This window comes from Pygoscelis adeliae, unplaced genomic scaffold (genome assembly GCF_000699105.1).
Source record: "Pygoscelis adeliae isolate BGI_AS28 unplaced genomic scaffold, ASM69910v1 Scaffold126, whole genome shotgun sequence".
Classification (NCBI taxonomy): Eukaryota; Metazoa; Chordata; class Aves; order Sphenisciformes; family Spheniscidae; genus Pygoscelis; species Pygoscelis adeliae.
Window position 1 is genome coordinate 28,483 of NW_008824896.1, and position 19,886 is coordinate 48,368.

General features: G+C 36.4%; 1 protein-coding gene across 1 annotated transcript in view; it reads right to left on the minus strand.

Annotated features, from left to right (window-relative positions):
• The window catches only part of LOC103917507 (rab GTPase-activating protein 1-like), a gene marked incomplete at its 3' end in the record, with an annotated part of 171,848 nt that overhangs the window by 25,234 nt on the left and 126,728 nt on the right, over nucleotides 1-19,886 (minus strand). Inside the window, exons 14-16 of the mRNA XM_009324650.1 lie at nucleotides 15,312-15,386; nucleotides 11,662-11,787; nucleotides 10,146-10,289 (exon numbers count right to left, since the gene is read on the minus strand). Coding sequence (XP_009322925.1) covers nucleotides 10,146-10,289; nucleotides 11,662-11,787; nucleotides 15,312-15,386 — 345 coding nt within the window. The remainder of the gene's footprint in view (nucleotides 1-10,145; nucleotides 10,290-11,661; nucleotides 11,788-15,311; nucleotides 15,387-19,886) is intronic.

A 19,886-nucleotide genomic window follows, 5' to 3' on the forward strand; every position in this document is an offset into this window, starting at 1 on the left:
ATTCTCTGCTTTACAAAGACTCCATAGGACAGCACTTACTCAAGAAGAGCGAGCATAGTTTTGCAGAACAGCCCTTCATACTTACTGGGATGATAGTGCTGGGATGAACACTCACCATCCAGTAGGTCACCATTTAACTCTTTAACCATTTAATATTTAAGATTGCCCTTCATAGAAGCATCCGCTTACTTGAATTATATGTCAAAAGACCGTAATTTCCGACAGAGATTGTAGGTCACATTCTCATGGGCAAAACAGTGAAACTATATCTCATAAGACTGTAAAAAATGAAACACTTCAACTGGAAATGATACATGTGCACTGAAATTAAGGCTGGCTTAAAATAAGTGGAAATCTTATTATGTTAACTCTCTTCTAGTGAGAGATTTTCACAGTCCCTTAACTCTCTCTGAGGCCAAGATTCCTCCTGCAGATAGAATTCCTCTTTGAGGAATCCTCACTTTGAGTCCCTCTGCACTTTGAAACAAGATGACTTTCAAAAAGGCCTGAAAAGAAGATTGGGAACAAAGAACAAATAGAGAATGGTAAAGATCTGATTTTGTAGGATTCAGATTCTCAGATCCTGAGATCTCAAGATCACTCAATGAGATGCCTCTGACAGAAAGGATGCTTGTGGCTTCCTTTGGAAGGGAGGAGGCATAGCTATCCATTTGACCCAGAAAATCCACCCAGAGACTAGAAAAGGGAGTTAAGGGGGCAACAAACTAACACTTGCTACTGGCAAAGCTCAACAGCATAGCGTGGAGCTTGCAGAAGAGTTAGGCCAAACAATTTAATCATGTAGTATCTGGACAACATTTGCATAGGGGACAACTTTGGAATTTATCTCCTGTTCTAAAGCCCTTCTTTAATGACAGAAGCCTTGTGAGAAGGTAGGCTATATTAAATACTAGCATCTCTCCCTCTTCAACCCAGACCACCTGATAGACCTTCCTCTGGTTATAGGGCAATGCCCTCTGCATCATTTTCACAAATAAAAGAAAGTTAATCTCTTCAAAAATATATGGAAAATTCAGTTAATATTAGTGTACTTATCTGTGGTTTTGCTTCTAGATATGCAGGACATGTAGGAGGAAAAAGTGAAGCTATTGAGACAATACTCTCTAAAGTTGAGCACCAGGTAAAGAAGATATATGTGAAAAGTCAACTGAGCACCTCCTTAAGATCTGAGAAGTTAAAGACTCACACGACATGCCATCAGGAGAACCAGTTAATCTGTTCAAGCTTTCTAATAACTGATTTTTCCTTTTTTTAAAGAGAGGTTAGCTATTCAACTGAAGTTAATTTGACATTGTTTCATAATTTGAAAGTGTTTCATAATTATGTGTTCAGTTGCACACTCTCTCAAAGGAGCTATAGAGGGTAATTGGGGTTACAAACTCTAAAGGAGAATTAAAATGCTATTTATGTTTTGGATTGCTTCCAGCAAAACATTTGTTTAGCAACTCTAATATGTTGAGAGCACACAATAAACTTTAGGAATGTCACAAATGTATTTATTTTGCTGACAACATAAATATATGGTCTGAAGCTCAAATTTCTCTTTGTAAGTAATGCAGACTTGGAGCACGCTCTGCAGGGATATGCATGTTAATTAACATCTTTTACTCAGATATAGTTTATATAGCTTGCACATTTATTCTAGTTCAATGACAAGACAACTAAGGAAAAGAAAGGTTAACTCATTCAAATAAGGCACAACATAAAATAGTAAGCTTTGTATAAGCAACAGATACAGCTTACTTACTAAACAGTTATATTAGAGAGAGAAAAAAAGAAAAACAAATTGCATAGAGATCTTACTGCTAACGTGTGAGGTATAGTCGACTTCTTAGACTGGGCTTCCCCCAGTGACCCCATATACATTGCCTACTACAGTAAGTCACAACAGGAAATGCTGTAACACAAGAAAGAAGAAAAGAAAATACAGAAATCTCCACCCTGATACTATGGTGCTGTGAATAATACACGAACCCAACTAGAACCAGTTGACTGAACTATTAGATAAGCAGGTACCAGGGAGATGGTAAAAATGGCACCATGGGATTCAGTATTTATTGTGCCACTTTTCTGTATTTTGCAGCATGAAAAGGCAACATGACAAATACTAGCAGGCAACCATGAAACTGTATTAGTATGATTTCACATGAAATTTTGTTTGGTTGGTTGCTTTTAACAGAAATGAATGGGATTTAGGAGTGCTAGTGAATATTTACATGTTTTGGGTGATACCTAATTTACTGCTGAGATGTTGCTGAACGAAGGTAGAGTGTGCTATGAGATTAGCACTTTTTTCTCTCCAGCTTCTGTGACTGTTCTCAAAAATAAAAATTACAGCCACAGAATTTTAGTCATTTCCACATATCAAATCGCTCCCTGACATTGGGTATTTCTGCAGTGGCATGTTTCTAATTCACAGGCAGCTGGTTATGGGCCGGCAACATTCTTTCTCCGTTTGCTTGACCAAGCCGTACACTAACATTACTTTTCTGGTTTTCAGAGGTTTAAATTACTGGGTTTTTAGACATTCCTTTCCCTCTTTCCAAACCTGATTACTATGGGGACAAAGGAGGGGGCCTGAATCCACACTAGGCATCAAAGGCCTTATCACATACATACAATGAGGGCAGAAAAAGAGGCCTCATATCTCTGTAGATAAGACAGGTCCTCCAGCTCTCATGTGGAAACAGGGAATGGCTGTTAGACATGCTCAGAGGAGCAGGAATCTTCTAGACCCCAGTTTTCTTGCAAGGAGACAAGATGAAGTGTTCAGAACATCTCTTGACAGAGCGCCATATCTCCTTCCCCCTCTGCATGTGGTCACGTAATACAAAGAAAAATGCATGCCCATGTTGAATCAATGTCCTGCTTCCCTGCACTCCATCTGATCTCCTTCCCAGTGTTCATTCTTCATCATCTCCCTTTCTCAGACACAACACAGTCCTGGCCCTTGCCTCTCTACACCTTGATATTCATTTTCTCTTTCCAACAATCACTCGAATGCAAAGTTCACATTTTGATTTCACGTACTTAGAAAATTCAGTATGGCCTCAGATTCCAAGCACAAAGTAATGGAAAGTGTTTTGGCAAAGGCAGGCTGTGCTACCCTCTTTTTTAAAAACAGTCCCCAAATTAGCTTAGCTTCCTGGATTTGTTCACAGAATATCACTCTCCCATTTGTGATACTTTCCTTCAGTTATTTCTGAAGCGTTTTTGAGGACTGCCAAGACTGCTTAGAATATGCTGCTATTCAAATACAGCAGATGGCACTGGTGTTAAGTAAGCATTATGGAAATTTACTGTATTCCTAGAAAAATCAACCAAGTGAACATCAACTAGTAAGTGGCTAAAATATTGCAACTGCAATGGGAAAAGTAATTCAGAGACATACTGTGACATGGCATTAGATGTCTCTCCCCTCGAAGGCACAAACCAGGTAATTCACTTAGGTCCTTCATCTTTGGTAACTTCTCACCTGTATCTTAAAACATTTTCTGAAACTGAAGGAGCCTCAACATTTTAGGACCAACAACATTTATCAACAAAAGGTACCTTCTGTTCACATAAGTTATCTTGAATTGCAGATTGTTGTGAGACTGTTTTTTCTTTGCTCATGCTGAGTATTTATCACCAGCCTTGTTATTTTTGGGATAAACAAGCTGCAGCTATGAATTGAAGATACATAAATTATGGATGCTCACAGGAACAGCTGGACAACATAGTGTAAAGGGTTATGTTAAATGCTGTGGCTCTCCAAGAACCTCTTAGATGTACTCTATTAAAATACTCTTCTCCTCAGTCCAAGCTTGAATTATTATAAATTCTGTGTAGCTTTAAAAGTGGATAGAATGTTTTGTGTTCCCCTGTCCCTGTGGCAATACAGAACATTGTATTACACCCCTGTAATTTCTGCTGTTCATTGACATTTTATATCCAAACACCCAAGACTTATTATGACCTTCACTTTGAAAATAACTTAAAATTCTTTATCATTATAATCTGAATGTTTTAAACACATGCATACAAAAACTTTAGAAAGTTCCTCATGCATCAAACACACAATCAAATACTACATCCTTTTTTCTTTCTTTTTACTTTAATTTATGTTCTAGTACTGAAAAAAACCCACAGTGGAATACAGCTGTAGTCATCAGAAAAATTATGCTAAAATTACTTTTAGCAAATAACTCATCTAAATACATACAAGCAAAACATCCATGGCCAGAAAACCTGAGCTAACTCCGTTGCAAACCTCAAGTTTTTGCAACAAAAAAAAAGATTATAATGGCTGACATGTCAACAGATGCTTCAATGTAGCAAACCAGCACTACCCATTGAACGCGTATGTTCAAATTATAGAATCATAGAATGATAGAATAGGGTGGGTTGGAAGGGACCTCTAAAGGTCACCTAGTCCAACCCCCCTGCCGTGGGCAGGGACATCTTCAACTAGATCAGGTTGCTCAGAGCCCCCTCCAACCTGACCTTGAATGTTTCCAGGGATGGGGCATCCACCACCTCTCTGGGCAACCTGGGCCAGCGTTTCACCACCCCCAGCATAAAAAATTTCTTCCTTATATCTAGTCTAAATCTACGCCCCTTTAGTTTAAAGCCATTCCCCCCAGTTCTAGTCTTCCATCTGGAGTCTGAGACACATCCTATTTGCTTTCTTCTTAAATTAATTAAAAGCTAGTCATAGCAGTCTCGTAAAGAAATCCTTTCCAGTCTCTTTGCATGAAACAGCAGTGGCTGATAAAGACTTCAGAAAGGAGACTTAGCACTCCAGCAGGCATAATGCAAAGAGCAATAGACAGGAGGAAAGACACAGTTTAAATGCCAAAGTCTAATCGCCTATATCTGTAAGAAAGAAAACAAACACACACACTCCCCAGCCTTTTCCAACTCATGTGTATGACACTGACTTTACTTTTGTAAATAGTACTGAAATAATGCAGGCAGTTTCAGCACAGATCTATACCTACTTAGAATTTAAGCCTAGCTTTTAATATACTGTTACTAAAAGAGATTTTATTTCTAGCAAGCCCAGTCTGCTGTTTTGTAAGATTCATTAAAACATTCATAACCGGAAGGGTTAACAAATGCAGACAATGTGTCAACAACAGGTAATTCCAAAAAGTTCCATTTTTATTCCCCTATAGATCTACATAAAATAAACAACCGTACACAATCTTTTACCTAATTCACATTTCATCTGAGTGCAGATTTACAGAGGAAGCGGGCTTGTTCCTGACTCAATTCCTGAGGAAGTTTAATAAATTAAAATGTTAATCTGTTCTTTCTCAACTCTGTTGAAGGCATCACAGAAGTATCTGACAGTGACAGATAAAAAATAGCAGGCTATTATGGTATCTACTACTCAGTTAGTACTAACACACAGAGACGACTGGTCTTATCTGAGTGATACCATACGGCGTAGTGTTTCCTGGCACATCCATTCTTCAGCAAGACACACATAAGACAAATCAAATCTTCAGCGCCAATAGTTATTATAATTCTAAGATTTTCATTATTTCATTATGAAGCAGCGCTCCCAGGAAGCACATCTACACAACATGGTGCCACATTTTTACTATCACAAGGTGCTCATTTACCAGCACCAAGTCACTCATATTTTAAAAGATTTTTAAAAACACCCATCAGTCTTGATTATCACAGATAGTTTCTCAAAACTGATTATAAAAGTTATTTTATACAAAGTTCTGAGTGCAATAGTTGATAAATAAAGGCCAAGGAATGATGGTATCTAGCTTTCAATTCCCACTTCTTCCACTGTGCTGCTGTGTAGTCCTGTGAAAGGTAGTTTCACTTCTCTGTTATTAGCTATATTAGAAAACATTAAATTATTTCATATTCAAAATTGATAGATAACTATTTGCATCCCTTTCTATTCAGTCTTGGTCACAGAACGGCAGCTTAGTAGTCAAACTATTAATTTTTGTAACAACACTATGTAATTACTGACACTAAAATAGACAAATATCTGTACCTACCCAGAAAAGGCAGTGTGTAGTAGGGTTTTTTATATACTCCCTAAAAGGAGAGAAGCACAATCCTTAAGTATTTTATATCCCCAAGAACTGCACACGAAAACAGCCAGATCAACTTAAAACAGAGGTTACGACTAGTGTCTTAAAATTCTAGGTTAATAAAGGAATGACAGCTTGAACTTTGAACCTCCTTTAGTTTTGGCAGTACTGTATATATCACAACTGGTTAAAGTATTTTCTTTTTTAAGCAGAAAAAAATCATGAAAATTTAAAAAATGCTTATAAATTGTCTGCCAACTGGTTTGGGTTTTTTCTCTTCTAAATGCCTATTTAAGGTCACTTATTTAGTGCTTTTAAAACACATACTTTCATTTTAAATTGTAACCTTTAAAATGCAAAATGAACTTAAATCTCAACTCTTTGATAGTCTATAGCATAACCTGGGTGCAGTTGTTGCACTGGGGACAGGTCTAAGCGACATGTGCTTTACCTAGATGAGCTGCTATTTCTGAGCATGACTTTAAATAAATAATTTAAAATGGAACAAAGAGAGACAGTAAAACAGAGCAGGCTCACAAAGTGTTCAATAACATAATGTCATATTGATAGATAAGACTGACAAGTCCAAATACAACTCTGAATTTCATCAACAAAGTTGTTCTTGAATGCAAACAGAAATAGCAAAAGGAAAGGAGACAAGCAAAGCCGTTGAAACGGGCAGCTAAAAGGAACATTGTAGAAAGATCTTCAGATGATGCTGACATGTTAAAATTTATCTATGTAGCCAGGCTCAAAAACACACAGTTTGCTGTAATCACATGAAAACTTTCAACCGGATCAAGAGGTTCGTGTTTTTATTATAGGCAGTCAAAGTATTAAGCCTTATAATGTGTGCCATGGCACTGTGGAGAACCTGCCTGCAAGGCCAAAATTTTCTTCAAGCTTCTGTCGTAGGAAAGACAAAGAATTCAAAAACATTTCATTTCTAGATGAGGATGGGTGACAGATTCTCTCCTACAGTTATTGAGACAATATTAAGGACTGGAAATTTGGGTAATTTGGGCATTGAATCACATCCTCAACAGCCTGAAGACAGCTTAAAAATAAAAAAGGTCAGAGGAAGACAACAGGATAAAAGAACTCAATCACACAGAGGCCACAGCAAGTCCCAAATTCATATGAATTTAAATAACATTGTTCTTTCTATCAAGTCATATTTAATGGGAGAATGATGAAAAGACCTCAGCTGTAATGGCACACACTTTGATGGGATTTTAAAAATTTCTCAGTAAAACTTAATTCCCACCATAAATTTAACTAATTTTTCATAGGCTTCCACACCCCTGGATATGCTCCTGCCCAGGAGGTCCACGCCCCAGCTTGAGTGCTACCATTCCACCCTGCATGCAAGGGAAGGAAACATGCCTCCCTGGCTAGCTGCGAAACTACAGGATTTCCAACAGGTTTTTCTCCTCTCTGCACTGAGAGTTAAAGAGTATCTATAAGGACCAATTTCACTCTTCCAGCCACAGACAAAAACTAAAAAAACAACCCCATACAAAAACTCTTGGTTGACACAAACTGTTCATCCATAATTCAAATATTTTCATGGGGACCAGAGAAGCGCCCTTAGAATGACTATTTGGCAGCACCCATTCAGCAATGGTTTTAACTGTTTTTCTTGCCCTAATATTTTTCTTTCATAAAAGAGTTGCATAGGATGTAAACATTTTGTGAACGACAGAGAGGACAGGGATGTGGAGAAAGCACAGTCAGGAAGGAAGTCGAAGGTTATTTAAAATTCATCTGTATATGACAAATTAATGAGAAGGCTGGAAGCTTGTTTTTAAAAAACACAAGACAGTTCACTTCAAAGGCTTTCTGATTTTTTTAGGATTTTTTTTTTGCAGAAGAATATGTTCCACTGTTAGCAGCTTCAACTGTTTTTTCTCCTTCCAGTTGCTGGAATTACAGGCATGCTGTTTGTTCAGAGATAAGTAAAGAACAATTTAATGCAGACAAAAATTATTTTTTGACTGCTCCGTTACCCCTTCTGGAGGCTGGCTGGACAGACAGCTTCACAATATGATTCCAGTCCTTCATTAAGGAATGGTTTCTTTCTTATTCTGTCTATGGCCATGTGCCTTCAGATTTTATTTTCCTTCTATGATGAGGGCCAACTAGATTTTTATTTTAATATAATTTTAATCTAGGCTCCTCCCACAAATTCTCAGACGTGCTTGTCACTTCAGACTGGTTGACTCACGGATCTCAGGAGCAATTTTTTGACAGTCTACATTGTTGCCTCAGTATGTTGTCTACACACTGCCCCACTGTTTCTCAAGATGTCTGCATGTATCTTCTCACTTGAACTCCATTTTCTTACCATTTCTGGTTTATTTTTAGCTGTTGTAAAAGAGGCTCCTTTAGCTTTATGTGATTACCCTCCACAAATGCTAACAAGTTTCCCTTTCTCTAGCAGACTCTAGCGTTGCACTCTCTCACTTTCCCCTTGGATTCTTTCACCTTCTTTCCCAGAGTAATTCCTTCAGACACGCTGAGATAAACGCTGCCAGACGTGATATGAATGCAAACATTTTAAGAGTTGTTTCTTTTTTCATTCTAAATATTAAATCTATATTAAGCATGACTAAAAGACTTCTTCAGCATATTTTATCATCAAGCTTAATATAATAAAAGGTGCAGGAGCTTCAGACAGGATGTAACTATGCTATCACAATAATCACCATTATGAAATAATGTTCTGTACTTCTTGAGAAACAATCTCTTAAAATGGTTATTTCTGAGAGCAGTTGTACATGAAGATCAGAATGAAGTAATAAACTGAACTGGCCAAGAATTATCAAGTCCACACCAGAAGCTCATTCTGAAAATTAGCTCACTAGCAATTCAAAAGTGATCAAGGGATTATACTCATCTACTGCATGACCATCTCTGCAAAGAAGAGGACAAAGAGCAGAAAAACTAACAACCTTTCTGCTTTTTCTATTTGCTTACTTAAAATAATCACAACATTGCGAAAGAAATAGAGCTCGTATTTATATGGAAATGGAAATCACTTCACCATTACTACCTTTCGCACTCACTTGGGTATCTGGCCATATTAACCTACCTCTTTTTGACAGCTTAGCACCAATGTGCACAGAAGAAACAATACGATTAAGGAAAAAATATTGAGTTATGAGTGGTGGACAATATTTGTTTAATACTGAATGCTATCAAGGCATGTGCAGCAAGCCTGAAAATTCGCAAGTAAAATACATCACAACAAAAATTAGCGGAATAAACTAGAGTCAACAGGGTTTCATACTCATGAAGCCTTTGCATTTAAAATTCTCAATTATTTTATTTATTTATATTTTTTAATATTTGTGACCCATTTGAATCAGAGAGGAAATCAGTGGCAGGTTCAAAAACAGGTTTAATTCCACAGATGCCCTGACTTCCTGGTGGCAAAAGGAAGTACTAGTATTTTACCAAAATAAACATTCCAGGCTATCAATCTATTCTATCTTTTTTTTAAAGGAAGTGCAGATATATCTACAACATAGAACCATACCATTTTGTATCTGGGAGTAATGCATTCCTTAGAATAGTGAGGGGGGATAGGGAAAAAAACAAAACAAAACAAAGAGCTTCATTCAATTGTGCTGTTTGGCAGTTCTCTCTATTTGTTTAATATCAGGCCATCAAAGCAACATGCAATACCCTTACTGTCCTTGGGCACTCTGAATCAGACAATCTGGAGAGCTTTCCCACTAAAAGCCTGCTAGGCTTTTACTACCAGGTATCTTCAAGAAATTAGAATTCCTAACTTTGAATAAATTATTTAACAAATTAAATGAAGAACAGATGTGTGCATCAGATATTCTTAATTAGATCCCTTAGCAAAGAATGAGGCAATCCACAATTCTAATTTTAAAACCAAACCAGTGCTTCACTGAACATCCTCTCTTCAATATAACCATGGTTTCTACATAATTTAGTTACACATTTTGAAATTAAACAGTAAATGACTCAAAAAAAAACCAAAACAAAAAAAGAAGAAACATTCGTGGAGTGGAGGAAGGGCTTTCTGATTCAAGTTTTTTTTACCTCACAAAGTAGTAAGTCAATGATGTGGAAGACCATGCAGAGTGGAAACTTGGCAGTAAAAAGAGTGAGGAACCACTGGGATGCATACATATGAGCTTCCAAATTGAGGTCTGAGAAATGGCTATACAAGTCTGGTAACTGCTCCTAGAGTAAAGGAAAAAATAAATGCTTCAGTATTACTCATTATTCTGAGTTCTTCATCTACACTGCCAGTAAGTACCAGGTTGCTAAACACTGAAAAACACAACAAAGTGAAATCCTGGCTTCTTTTGAGCAATGGAAATATGTTTCTTCATAAATTTCAGTGCCCATGGTTACAGTTTTTAGTAAGATATCCGCTGTGGATTCTATCACAGTATCAAATAATGTACTGAGATTATACTGAGAAATTACAAAACCTCCAACAGTCAAAAGGCAGAGCGGTTGTGAAATCTATGTCATGCATAGTGTATATTTTTAAGTTATTCCTTTGCTGTGTCTTGCTATAAATGCTTCTGCTATAAAAACCAATGGATACCAGAACAAGATCACCTTGCGGAGCTTGAAAGCAAAAAAGCCCACAACTCCATCAGACAATTTCTCTAACTAGGAGTATATATAAGCAACACAAAATAAGCACTGATAATTCTACTGTACACTGATGATATATTCATATTCAGTTAATAAAGTAAAAATCTTTGTTAACATATGTAAATATTGAGAAGACCATATGCCGAAGTTAAGTATCAAATTACTTAGCATACAATTCTACTTCATCAAGTAGGAAATATGCGCAGTTTGACATCTGGAAAAAAAGATCATTAAATTAACTGTGGTCTGTTTTGTTTGGTTTTAATATATCTCACAGAGGTATATATGGTCATCTATGGTAACTGACTCCATCAGCTAGCTTTCACTATGCTAACAGAAGCGCAGGTCAAAGCTTAATGGGCTGTTAGTAATTGCTTATTAGTCAGAACAAAAATGTGTAAAACTTGCAGCCGTTTATTTAAGTTAAACTACTCTGACTATGAAATAATTCCATCTGAAAAAAGAGCAATGTATTGAAAACACAGTAACAAATGACCTACACTTGACTCATATTTCATAAGCATCAGGATGTCCTGATTTGCCTGACCTCTTAACCATCAACATAATTCATAGAAAGTAGGACACTGATGGTGGCAGTCCAAAAGATATTCTGGCCTTAACAGAACAGAGACATTCTCTCTAAGCAACATCACGAAATAGGGAAAAGAGAGTAAGCAAACAAAGAGATAAAAAAACAGATACCTACTCCGCTTGGATACAAAGATTAGCAGAAAGATTGGTATATGAAAGACAAAAAGAAATGAGAAATAAATCTGACTCACGATGTTTGGATCCAGATATTAAACTTCCCTACTTTGGTTCTACCCCACCTCTAAAAGGAGAGGGTTTTTATTGTCCAGTAGCTTATGGAAGCAAAGCATTAATCTCTTCTTCATGCCAGCATTTCCATTTATGAAAGTAGAAGAATTTGTTACCCTGGCCCCACCTGCATTAACTTCTCCAGCTGGAAAAATTTGCAATGGAGATCTTCAAAGTTATTTCTGTAGAGGTCCCTCAAGCCATAGTCATACATTATTTTCACAAATACACAGAATGCCTGCTCCTCCGGCATCTGTTTGGAAAAATACACAAACATAATTTTAAAAACTGAGCTGAGGCTGTAAATTCCTTACACAAATACTCACACTTAAATACCTTATGCATGATGAATTCAGAACCAGGAATATATTAAAATTTTCAGCAAAGCACTCTGAATGTAGAATTAAGCAACTAAAATCTCAAGGGGACTATTCCCCTTGATGAGCACCTTGATTTGGCTCTGTAAGACCTTCTTTGAAGAAAATGTGGGATCCTTATAAGTATACATCCCTACAGCAGCACAGCTGTCCTAAGTAGTCTTTCTGCCAAATAGATATGAAAACAACCAGTACACAACTCCCAGCTACAGAACAACAACTTAAAAAAAAAAAAAAAACAAAGAAGGGAAGAAAAGAAAAAAACAACTCATTATAGTGATTTCTACTGAGAGGGACTTGGTTAAAAGGGAAAAATTCAGGAAAACTAGGGTATAACCAACCCTTATTGAGAATAATGCTTATCTACTTTCATCCAAACCCCAGCGCATCGAACTCTGAAGTCAGGTTTCCCACAATGAATAAGGAAATAACAAATTTTGCCTTCAGAACCTACTTGTGAGCTCAGGAGCGCTGATCCCATCTACTAACATCATGACTTTTTCAGAAGCCCCATCTCCATAATCTCTACTTCATTTTGACCAAAATTTCTCATCCAACAGAGTTTTAGAAGGTGGTACTAAAGGACAAGCTGTGTGAGCCACTCTAAAGTTACATTTGTTGGCTTGAGCCCACTGAACGTCAAATTTGTGGGAAACCCTGTGTTATGAAACCTCTACTGATAAAGACATCTCCCCCATTTCCCCCCTGCCTTCAGGTAACACAATAATAAGATAGGCACAAGCAGAGTCACTGCAGACCCTAAATTAGGTTTTCAATCACATTTAAAAACAACCTTTCTTTTGGAGGCACCAGATTGTAACAAATGAAAACAATTATTGAGTATCAAGAATGACAACTCTTGACCTTTTAGTATATTCACTCATTCAGCCTCTTGCCAACCCCTTACCAAATATCAGCAATAGATAAAAGCTCAGTATTTTCTTCAAAGAGAATTTTAGTCTCTTGATATTTACCATCCAGGGTTTCATCTTTCATGGTTCAGCCTATGATTATGGCCTGTCTCTAGGGCCATGGGCAGACACTTTCATTTTCACACAGCATATATGAAAGTAACTAGTTAGCACAAAGAACTGCCAGATCAGCTGCTAGCTACCTGTCCAGGCTAGATTCACCTAAGACAAGCTCTTAGGAATCTCAAAGCTCTTTATCACAATTTTATCTGAATTGAATGATCCCCACTGACAGCAGATAAATGTGCGCACAAAGTAAAGGGAAGAAATAGTTTTATCCTGACCAAAAGCCTTGAATCTGCTCTATAATAAGATGAATGCAAATTTCAATTTTTTTGTAAGGGAACAATTATTTCTAATAAAATGACAGATGTTCATGCACAAGCACACCTACCTTGCATGCTCAATCAGACACACGTGCATTGACAATCATTCCTCCCCCGAGACACGGAGAGGGAACAGAGGTGAGTACTAGGCCAAAGTCGTTTACAGGCAGAGGCCACCGAGTCCTCGCTCTCAGTGCATGGAGGTTCTTCAATATTACCAACCCCAAGAATTCAAAATCATTAATCAAGTTTTCATTTTTTATTTATTTTAAACAAAACACATTTTTTTGGTGCTTCCATTCTGATTTTTAGCATTTAGATATTTGCCCCTTATTATCTTTTCTTTGGAATCACAAAAGCCAGAAATTTACCCTTTTTTTAAATTAAATTTTAGTTTTTCACATAGCAATGACTCCAAGAGGTAGACAATAAGAAAAAAAAGTCAAATACTGCGAGACTTACAGTAAAACAATTAGAGTTGGCAACATCGTCCCCCTGTGATTAGAAGTTACCTGCTCACCTTTGATGGAAATTTCATCAAAGCAGCAAAATCACAAAAAGCCAGGATGGAGGTTCAGGCTACCCAACCATCCCTGAAACATATCTACACTGAAGAGAAAGGATATCCTGTCCCAGAAAAAAAAGGGAAAGGAAGGGGTCTAGAAATCCATGCAAAGATAGAAGAGTTAAGAGAGGGTCTTAGAAGCATTCACAGCATACAGACTGGTTGGAGAATTTGAGAAAAACAAGAGTTTGAGGACATCCTGGGAAGCTCCCAACTTACATGAGCTCATTGAGACTGCCTCCCTTCCCCCCTTTCTCTGATTATTTCAGTTTAATAGCCTATTACGAAAGCAAATGTTATAAAGGGCATATTAAAATGAGTGTAATTGCCATTTAGTATTCCCTGTGTACAGGGCAATTTCTTCTAACTCCAGAAACACTAGAAACAGAGGTGATTCTCTATAGTAATGACAGCATTCAACTAAGTGAGAGGAGCTGAAGTATTAGTCAAATGTTAAGAATGTGACGCCCACTCTTTTCTAAACAACTCTGGTATTGAAAACAGCTTATTCTTCCAGTGGAACTTAAAAATCCTTCTTTGGGTAAGAAGTTAATTGCAAAATAACTGTTAGATAAGCTAATTTGCAGTATATGCAGGCTTGCAATAATGTGACTAATTTCAGGTTTATCCTTACAGACTCTAAAGCTTCTCTGAAACACTGTCACTGTGTATCATGCTCCTTAAGTCTTCAAGGAGTCATAGATCTCACTAGGAATTACAACTTAAATTAATCTGAATTTGAGTTCTACATGCCATAGGAAGTGCATGTGTAACATATCTACCACCAACAGCTGACTCAAAACCACAATCTGAAATGTATTTCAACCATGATTAATAATTTATTAATTAAAGCCTGACAGAAAAAGCAGGCAAGAGCCTGAGTAAGAGTTGTTGTTGGGGTTTTGGGTGGTTTATTCAGATATTCTTTACAACATCCATACTACTTGAATCTGCTGCTTTTCCACTGATACATCAAAGTTAAAGCATCTTGCAAATATAAAAATCATGTATTTATCTATCTATCTCTATAAATACACACACATGTATATATAGAAAGCAACAGATCAAAGTTTATACAGTTTTTGGTTACAGGCTAAAATATCAAGGTTAAAATTCAGCTTTCACTCCAAAGAGGTTATAAACTGTCCCTAGGAGAAAAAGTCTCACTGAAAATTAATGAGACTGCTTGCTCTGGTTAGCTACTCTGAGAGTATCTCCCAAAGTTAAATTCCATAAACACAAAGGCAGTTCACCTACGTGACAACTAAATTAAAAGAAAATATTAATATGTAACAAATCAGTTTCAGGTTTTGACACAGAAGTACTTGACAATTTAATGGATTTCTCCTAGATAAAGGAAATCTACATTCGTAAAGATAGAAGCCATTAGTCACTATTTGCCAAAAAGCAACAAGAGGAAAATGAATACAGACGAATAAACAACAGTAAATATCTGTCAAATAGCATGTTACAGCACTACTGATTTTAAAGCTGCTTTGGTTTCAAATATCAAAGCTCTCATTTTGCAATTAACTCACATGAAGTAGAAGCACAGCTGCAAGGAAAGACTGTCCCTGGCAATAGCCAATGTCTTCATCATAGACAGAGTACGCCTAGAAAAAATAAAAGTCAACATATATGTAAAATGCACGCAGGCATTATCAAAATGTGTAATAATCAAAGAGCTACTCAGAATATGTAATACTATGCAGGCTAAAATAATAAAGGAAGTGAAACTGTAACCATTCTTGCATAAGCTTTCAGGGCACTTAAGAAAACATCTACAGGTCATCCTCAATCTTCCATAGATGCCATATTTGTAAATTTTTATTTTTCGAACAGCATGCAAAGAGTTGGATGCAATTTCCCTTCACCTAAATCAAGGATAATTCTGCTGAGGTCAGTAATGATATAACTTTAACGGTATAACAAATATGATACAAAAACCAGGTTAGTTTGTGTTGTGGGGAGAGTGCTCACTTGGTTTTGGAAAAACAAGTTCTGACATCATGAAAGTATAGGACCTGAGGTTGGTTGTTAGAAAACCACTGAGAACTACTCTAGCCTGAAAATTTCATCAGAAACAGTTTTTCCATGTTCTTGTTATGCTGAAGAATGAACAAGACTCATTTTCCTATGGTATGACTGACATACTACTTTTTTCTTACTCTTAAAAAAACAAAACTAAAATAACCAACCTGTCCTTCCCCCTTACTTTTCCAAGACAAGAAGACAGATACTGTTTTTAAAGAGATATCAGAGAATGTTAAGAATTTGAGGAAACCTGAGAAAGTATAAGCAGCAGCAGGATTGACATCGGAGAGAGAGACATCCTGAGAGAATAAGCAAGGTACTAAGGTTACAGCCAGGGAAAACAAAAGCACAAGGTCAGAACTACGGGGAGGAACAAGCCACATGAATCAGAAAATCCACTTTGCCCCCACACTGCCTCCAAGACCATTTACAGATGAGAATGTTTCAAACTGGAACACCGTGCTCATCTTTTTTTAAGTCTTGAATTAAATCAAGATTGCAAATTTACTGAATGGAAGCACAGAGAGACTACGAATAAATAACGTCAGGTATACTGGGGAATCGAACGCACCTGGGTCTACTGTACAATATTTCAAAGGCGGCTCAGCTGCCTCTTCAAAAGGTAAGAAGAACTGGGACTCAAAAAGAGATGTGACTCCTTTCCAGCCAACAGTATTAACATACTTGCAAATAATTTCTGCCTGAAATGTTGAAATGGAGGCCAAAACATATTTAAAGTCTTTAAACCACTTTTCCTTTTTCATTCTGATGGGCAACAACTAAGAAAGAAATATTTATAAGGAATTCTGTAATGATTCCAGAAGAGAAGATTTCTGTAAATAATACAACCTGAGTCTTCCTTTAAAGGTCACTGTTTATAAACAATTCATCCATACATTTCCTAATACATTTGTAGCTTTGTGAAAAACTTAACTGTGACTTACAGCTCTTTGCTATTTGTCTATACAGCTCACCATTCTTTTGAAGTATGTTAAATGGGATTAGTTAGAATGTGAGTGAAAATAATCCCAATCCATTGCTCAGTTTCAGTGGTCAAACAAATACAAGAAGACTAGTCATATAAATTATTGAAAAATATTTAATGAACCACTACAATCTGCTTACTAGTTTAAAGTAATAGCTCTAGCCACAAAAGTAAAATATAAAAAATAACTCCAGAAGTGTACAATAGCAGATACAAAACTTTGAATTGGACAAAAAGGATGCTCTCTTGGAAAAAGTTAATTTAAAAATTACTCTTTAGCTACTAAGCACTGAATTAACAGAAATTACTTTCAACACTTAAGTTAATATTGCAAATGACGAATTAGAACCATCCACTGGTTAATCATTATCATCATGAGTCTTTATCTATTTTTCCCCCAAATCTATCAGTTTATGGATGCCTAATATTTTATTTCTGTGGCATTCCTAAAAGATGTATTATTTCTGCTTTTGAAAGGCCAGCTCTGCTTTGAAACAGATATGCAGAATTACAAACAATAAATTTGATTTAGGATTTCTTCATGCTATGTAACAACACTCTTACTTTACCTAAAAAAAAAAAAATCCATGCTGAAAAATTAATAGCAAATTATCAACGTGTGGGGGTTCTCTGTTGTGAGAAGCATTATTAGCACAAGAGCTAATCATTTCCTGAAAACAGCAATAAATTAATCCAAACAAGTTTTAAAATAACTATTGAGAAACCAACACATTGGAACAAACAAACTGCCTCCAAAACTGACATAGATTAAAAAGTAAAGAAAGTTATCAGAAATAAAAAGATACTCCTTTTGAGATCGTGAAAGAATTCAAAATTATGGCAAAAGAGGGAAAACGGGGAGGGTGCAAAAAAATCCTCACTCTGCATGTTAAATATAAAAATATGAAGGAAGACCAAGAAATGTTCTCATAATCAACTTCCTAAACACATTAAAATGAGTAATAAATCCATTTCAAACACATCCAGAGCAGGAAGGGAAAGCCTCTACTTGGAAAATACATGATCAAGGTAGAAAAGTTGTATTTAAACTATAGCAGAAAATCCACATGAACTTTCCTTGTGTCTGTTTTATTACAGAAGAATCACAGGGGTTGTCATCCTGCTGGAACCATTTCTAACAGGGGATGTGTTGAAGGATCTGTCTCCAATTGAGTATCAGAAGAGATGATAAATTAAAAGGAATAAAAATACTAAAAATTTATTAAGAACAGACAGTATTCACCCAAAAACTGGGGGTGGGGGTGGGGGGTGGGGGAGGGGGTGGTGTAAACTGGTAAACCATTAATTGGCTGATTAAATCAGAAGAATAGATGACAAATTTGAAACATTTGTAAAAAGAGCTGATCCATAGAACTACAAATCAATAAGCACTGGATAATTTTGTTTAAAAAAAAATATTTCAAATTAATTAGTGGACACAGATATACATAGGATATATAAGAGGGCCCCAGTAAAAGGATGTCACCATTAACAAATCTCTGAAGCAACCAACAACTGTGAAAAAAAAAATATTAACTGTTTGATCTGCTTGCTTTTTGAAATTAATTTCCACTAGGTCCTTCCCCAAAATCTGATCTTCACAAGCAGCTGTTATCAGATACTTAGATACTAACTTCAGTTCTGCATGAGAATGAGATCAAACTGAGAATGATTCTGCTGTTAAGTCAAAGCATCATAACCCTGGCAACTAAAGATTTACTTTTTAACGAAGACTCTAAAATCTACATGATTTCATTGTATTTGCCCAAAGCAAAGAGTGTTTTGAAGCTTTATGCATATTACATTTCCAATTATACTTTTTTTAGTTTTAAGTAACCTATGGGACTTGATATTGCTGAAATACGATGTATTTAACCAAAATAGCCTCAAAAATAAGGATACTGCCTACAGATACCACCATAATTTCATATTATTAACAAAGGATCTAAGATTAATTATTTAAGATTTACCCTTTTAAGGGACTGAGGAGCATTAACCTTGTCTTTCCACGTGAAATACAAAAACAAAGCAAAATCCCAAATCCCCTATTGCCATTGCAATCATTGTAACTCTGTAATTTCAAGAGAATGGGATTTTTCCCATGACAACCTGCAACTATGTTGCAGTCTTTTAAGTTATTATTTTCTTAAAGCTCTTGGGGAAACTCCAATCACAATACTCCAGTTCTGTCTCATAAATGGGACTTAATGAAGATTCTAACTTGAAGCCTACTTTCATTCATTTTAACTAAATGAAGATCTCACAGAATTAAAACATCTTTTTAATAGTTATCTGTCTTCTGAAGAGAAGAACTGCTATGCAGCTATTAGTACAACATCATTAGAAAGTTAATACTTTGGAAGCAAGTCTCCTCAAATAAAGTCAATGATAGAGAACTGCCTGCATGTTGGGAAAGTGAATGAAGAATCCAGAGATGGACAGAAATTCTTCTCTAAAATAATTAATGGAGGAAAATCTCCCAAGATCGGAATCTCCTGTAGACAGAAAAATTCCAAGTAGGTAGCATTTAAAAGACGAATGGAAAGGTTGCTGATTTGAATTTAAAACCTCAGATTTGGGATTTCTGCAACCACTGTGTATAAGTTCCAGCAGTTTTAAAAAAGGAAGAGTAGAGAGTACATCTCAAATTCCAGAATGAAATGTTTTTCATCATTTTGCATCCTCATAAGCATGAAAATGATTGCTTATACTTGCTGAAGGTTCAAATGTACTTAAAACAATAAAATGCAAAACACTAACTAGCAAATATCAGCTTACAATCACATCGCCAACTTGCCTTTACCATAGTAACTCAATGACATTAGAAACTAAACATTACAATTACATTAGAAACTAAAGAGAGCTCATTAAAAATATTTCTCTAGTGCCTGCCTCATACAAAGGTCTTACATTTCCAGAGCTTTCATTCACCCCCCCTCCCCCCCGCATGGCAATGCAGAGGGAAAGCTATGAGCAGAGGCTCTACAGATCTCCATCTCTCATCTGCAATAACGGTATCTCTCCTGTCAGTAATAATGTTTTCTGGCACAGGAAACACTCACTTCTCTGAAAAAGCGACAGGCACAATGGCACG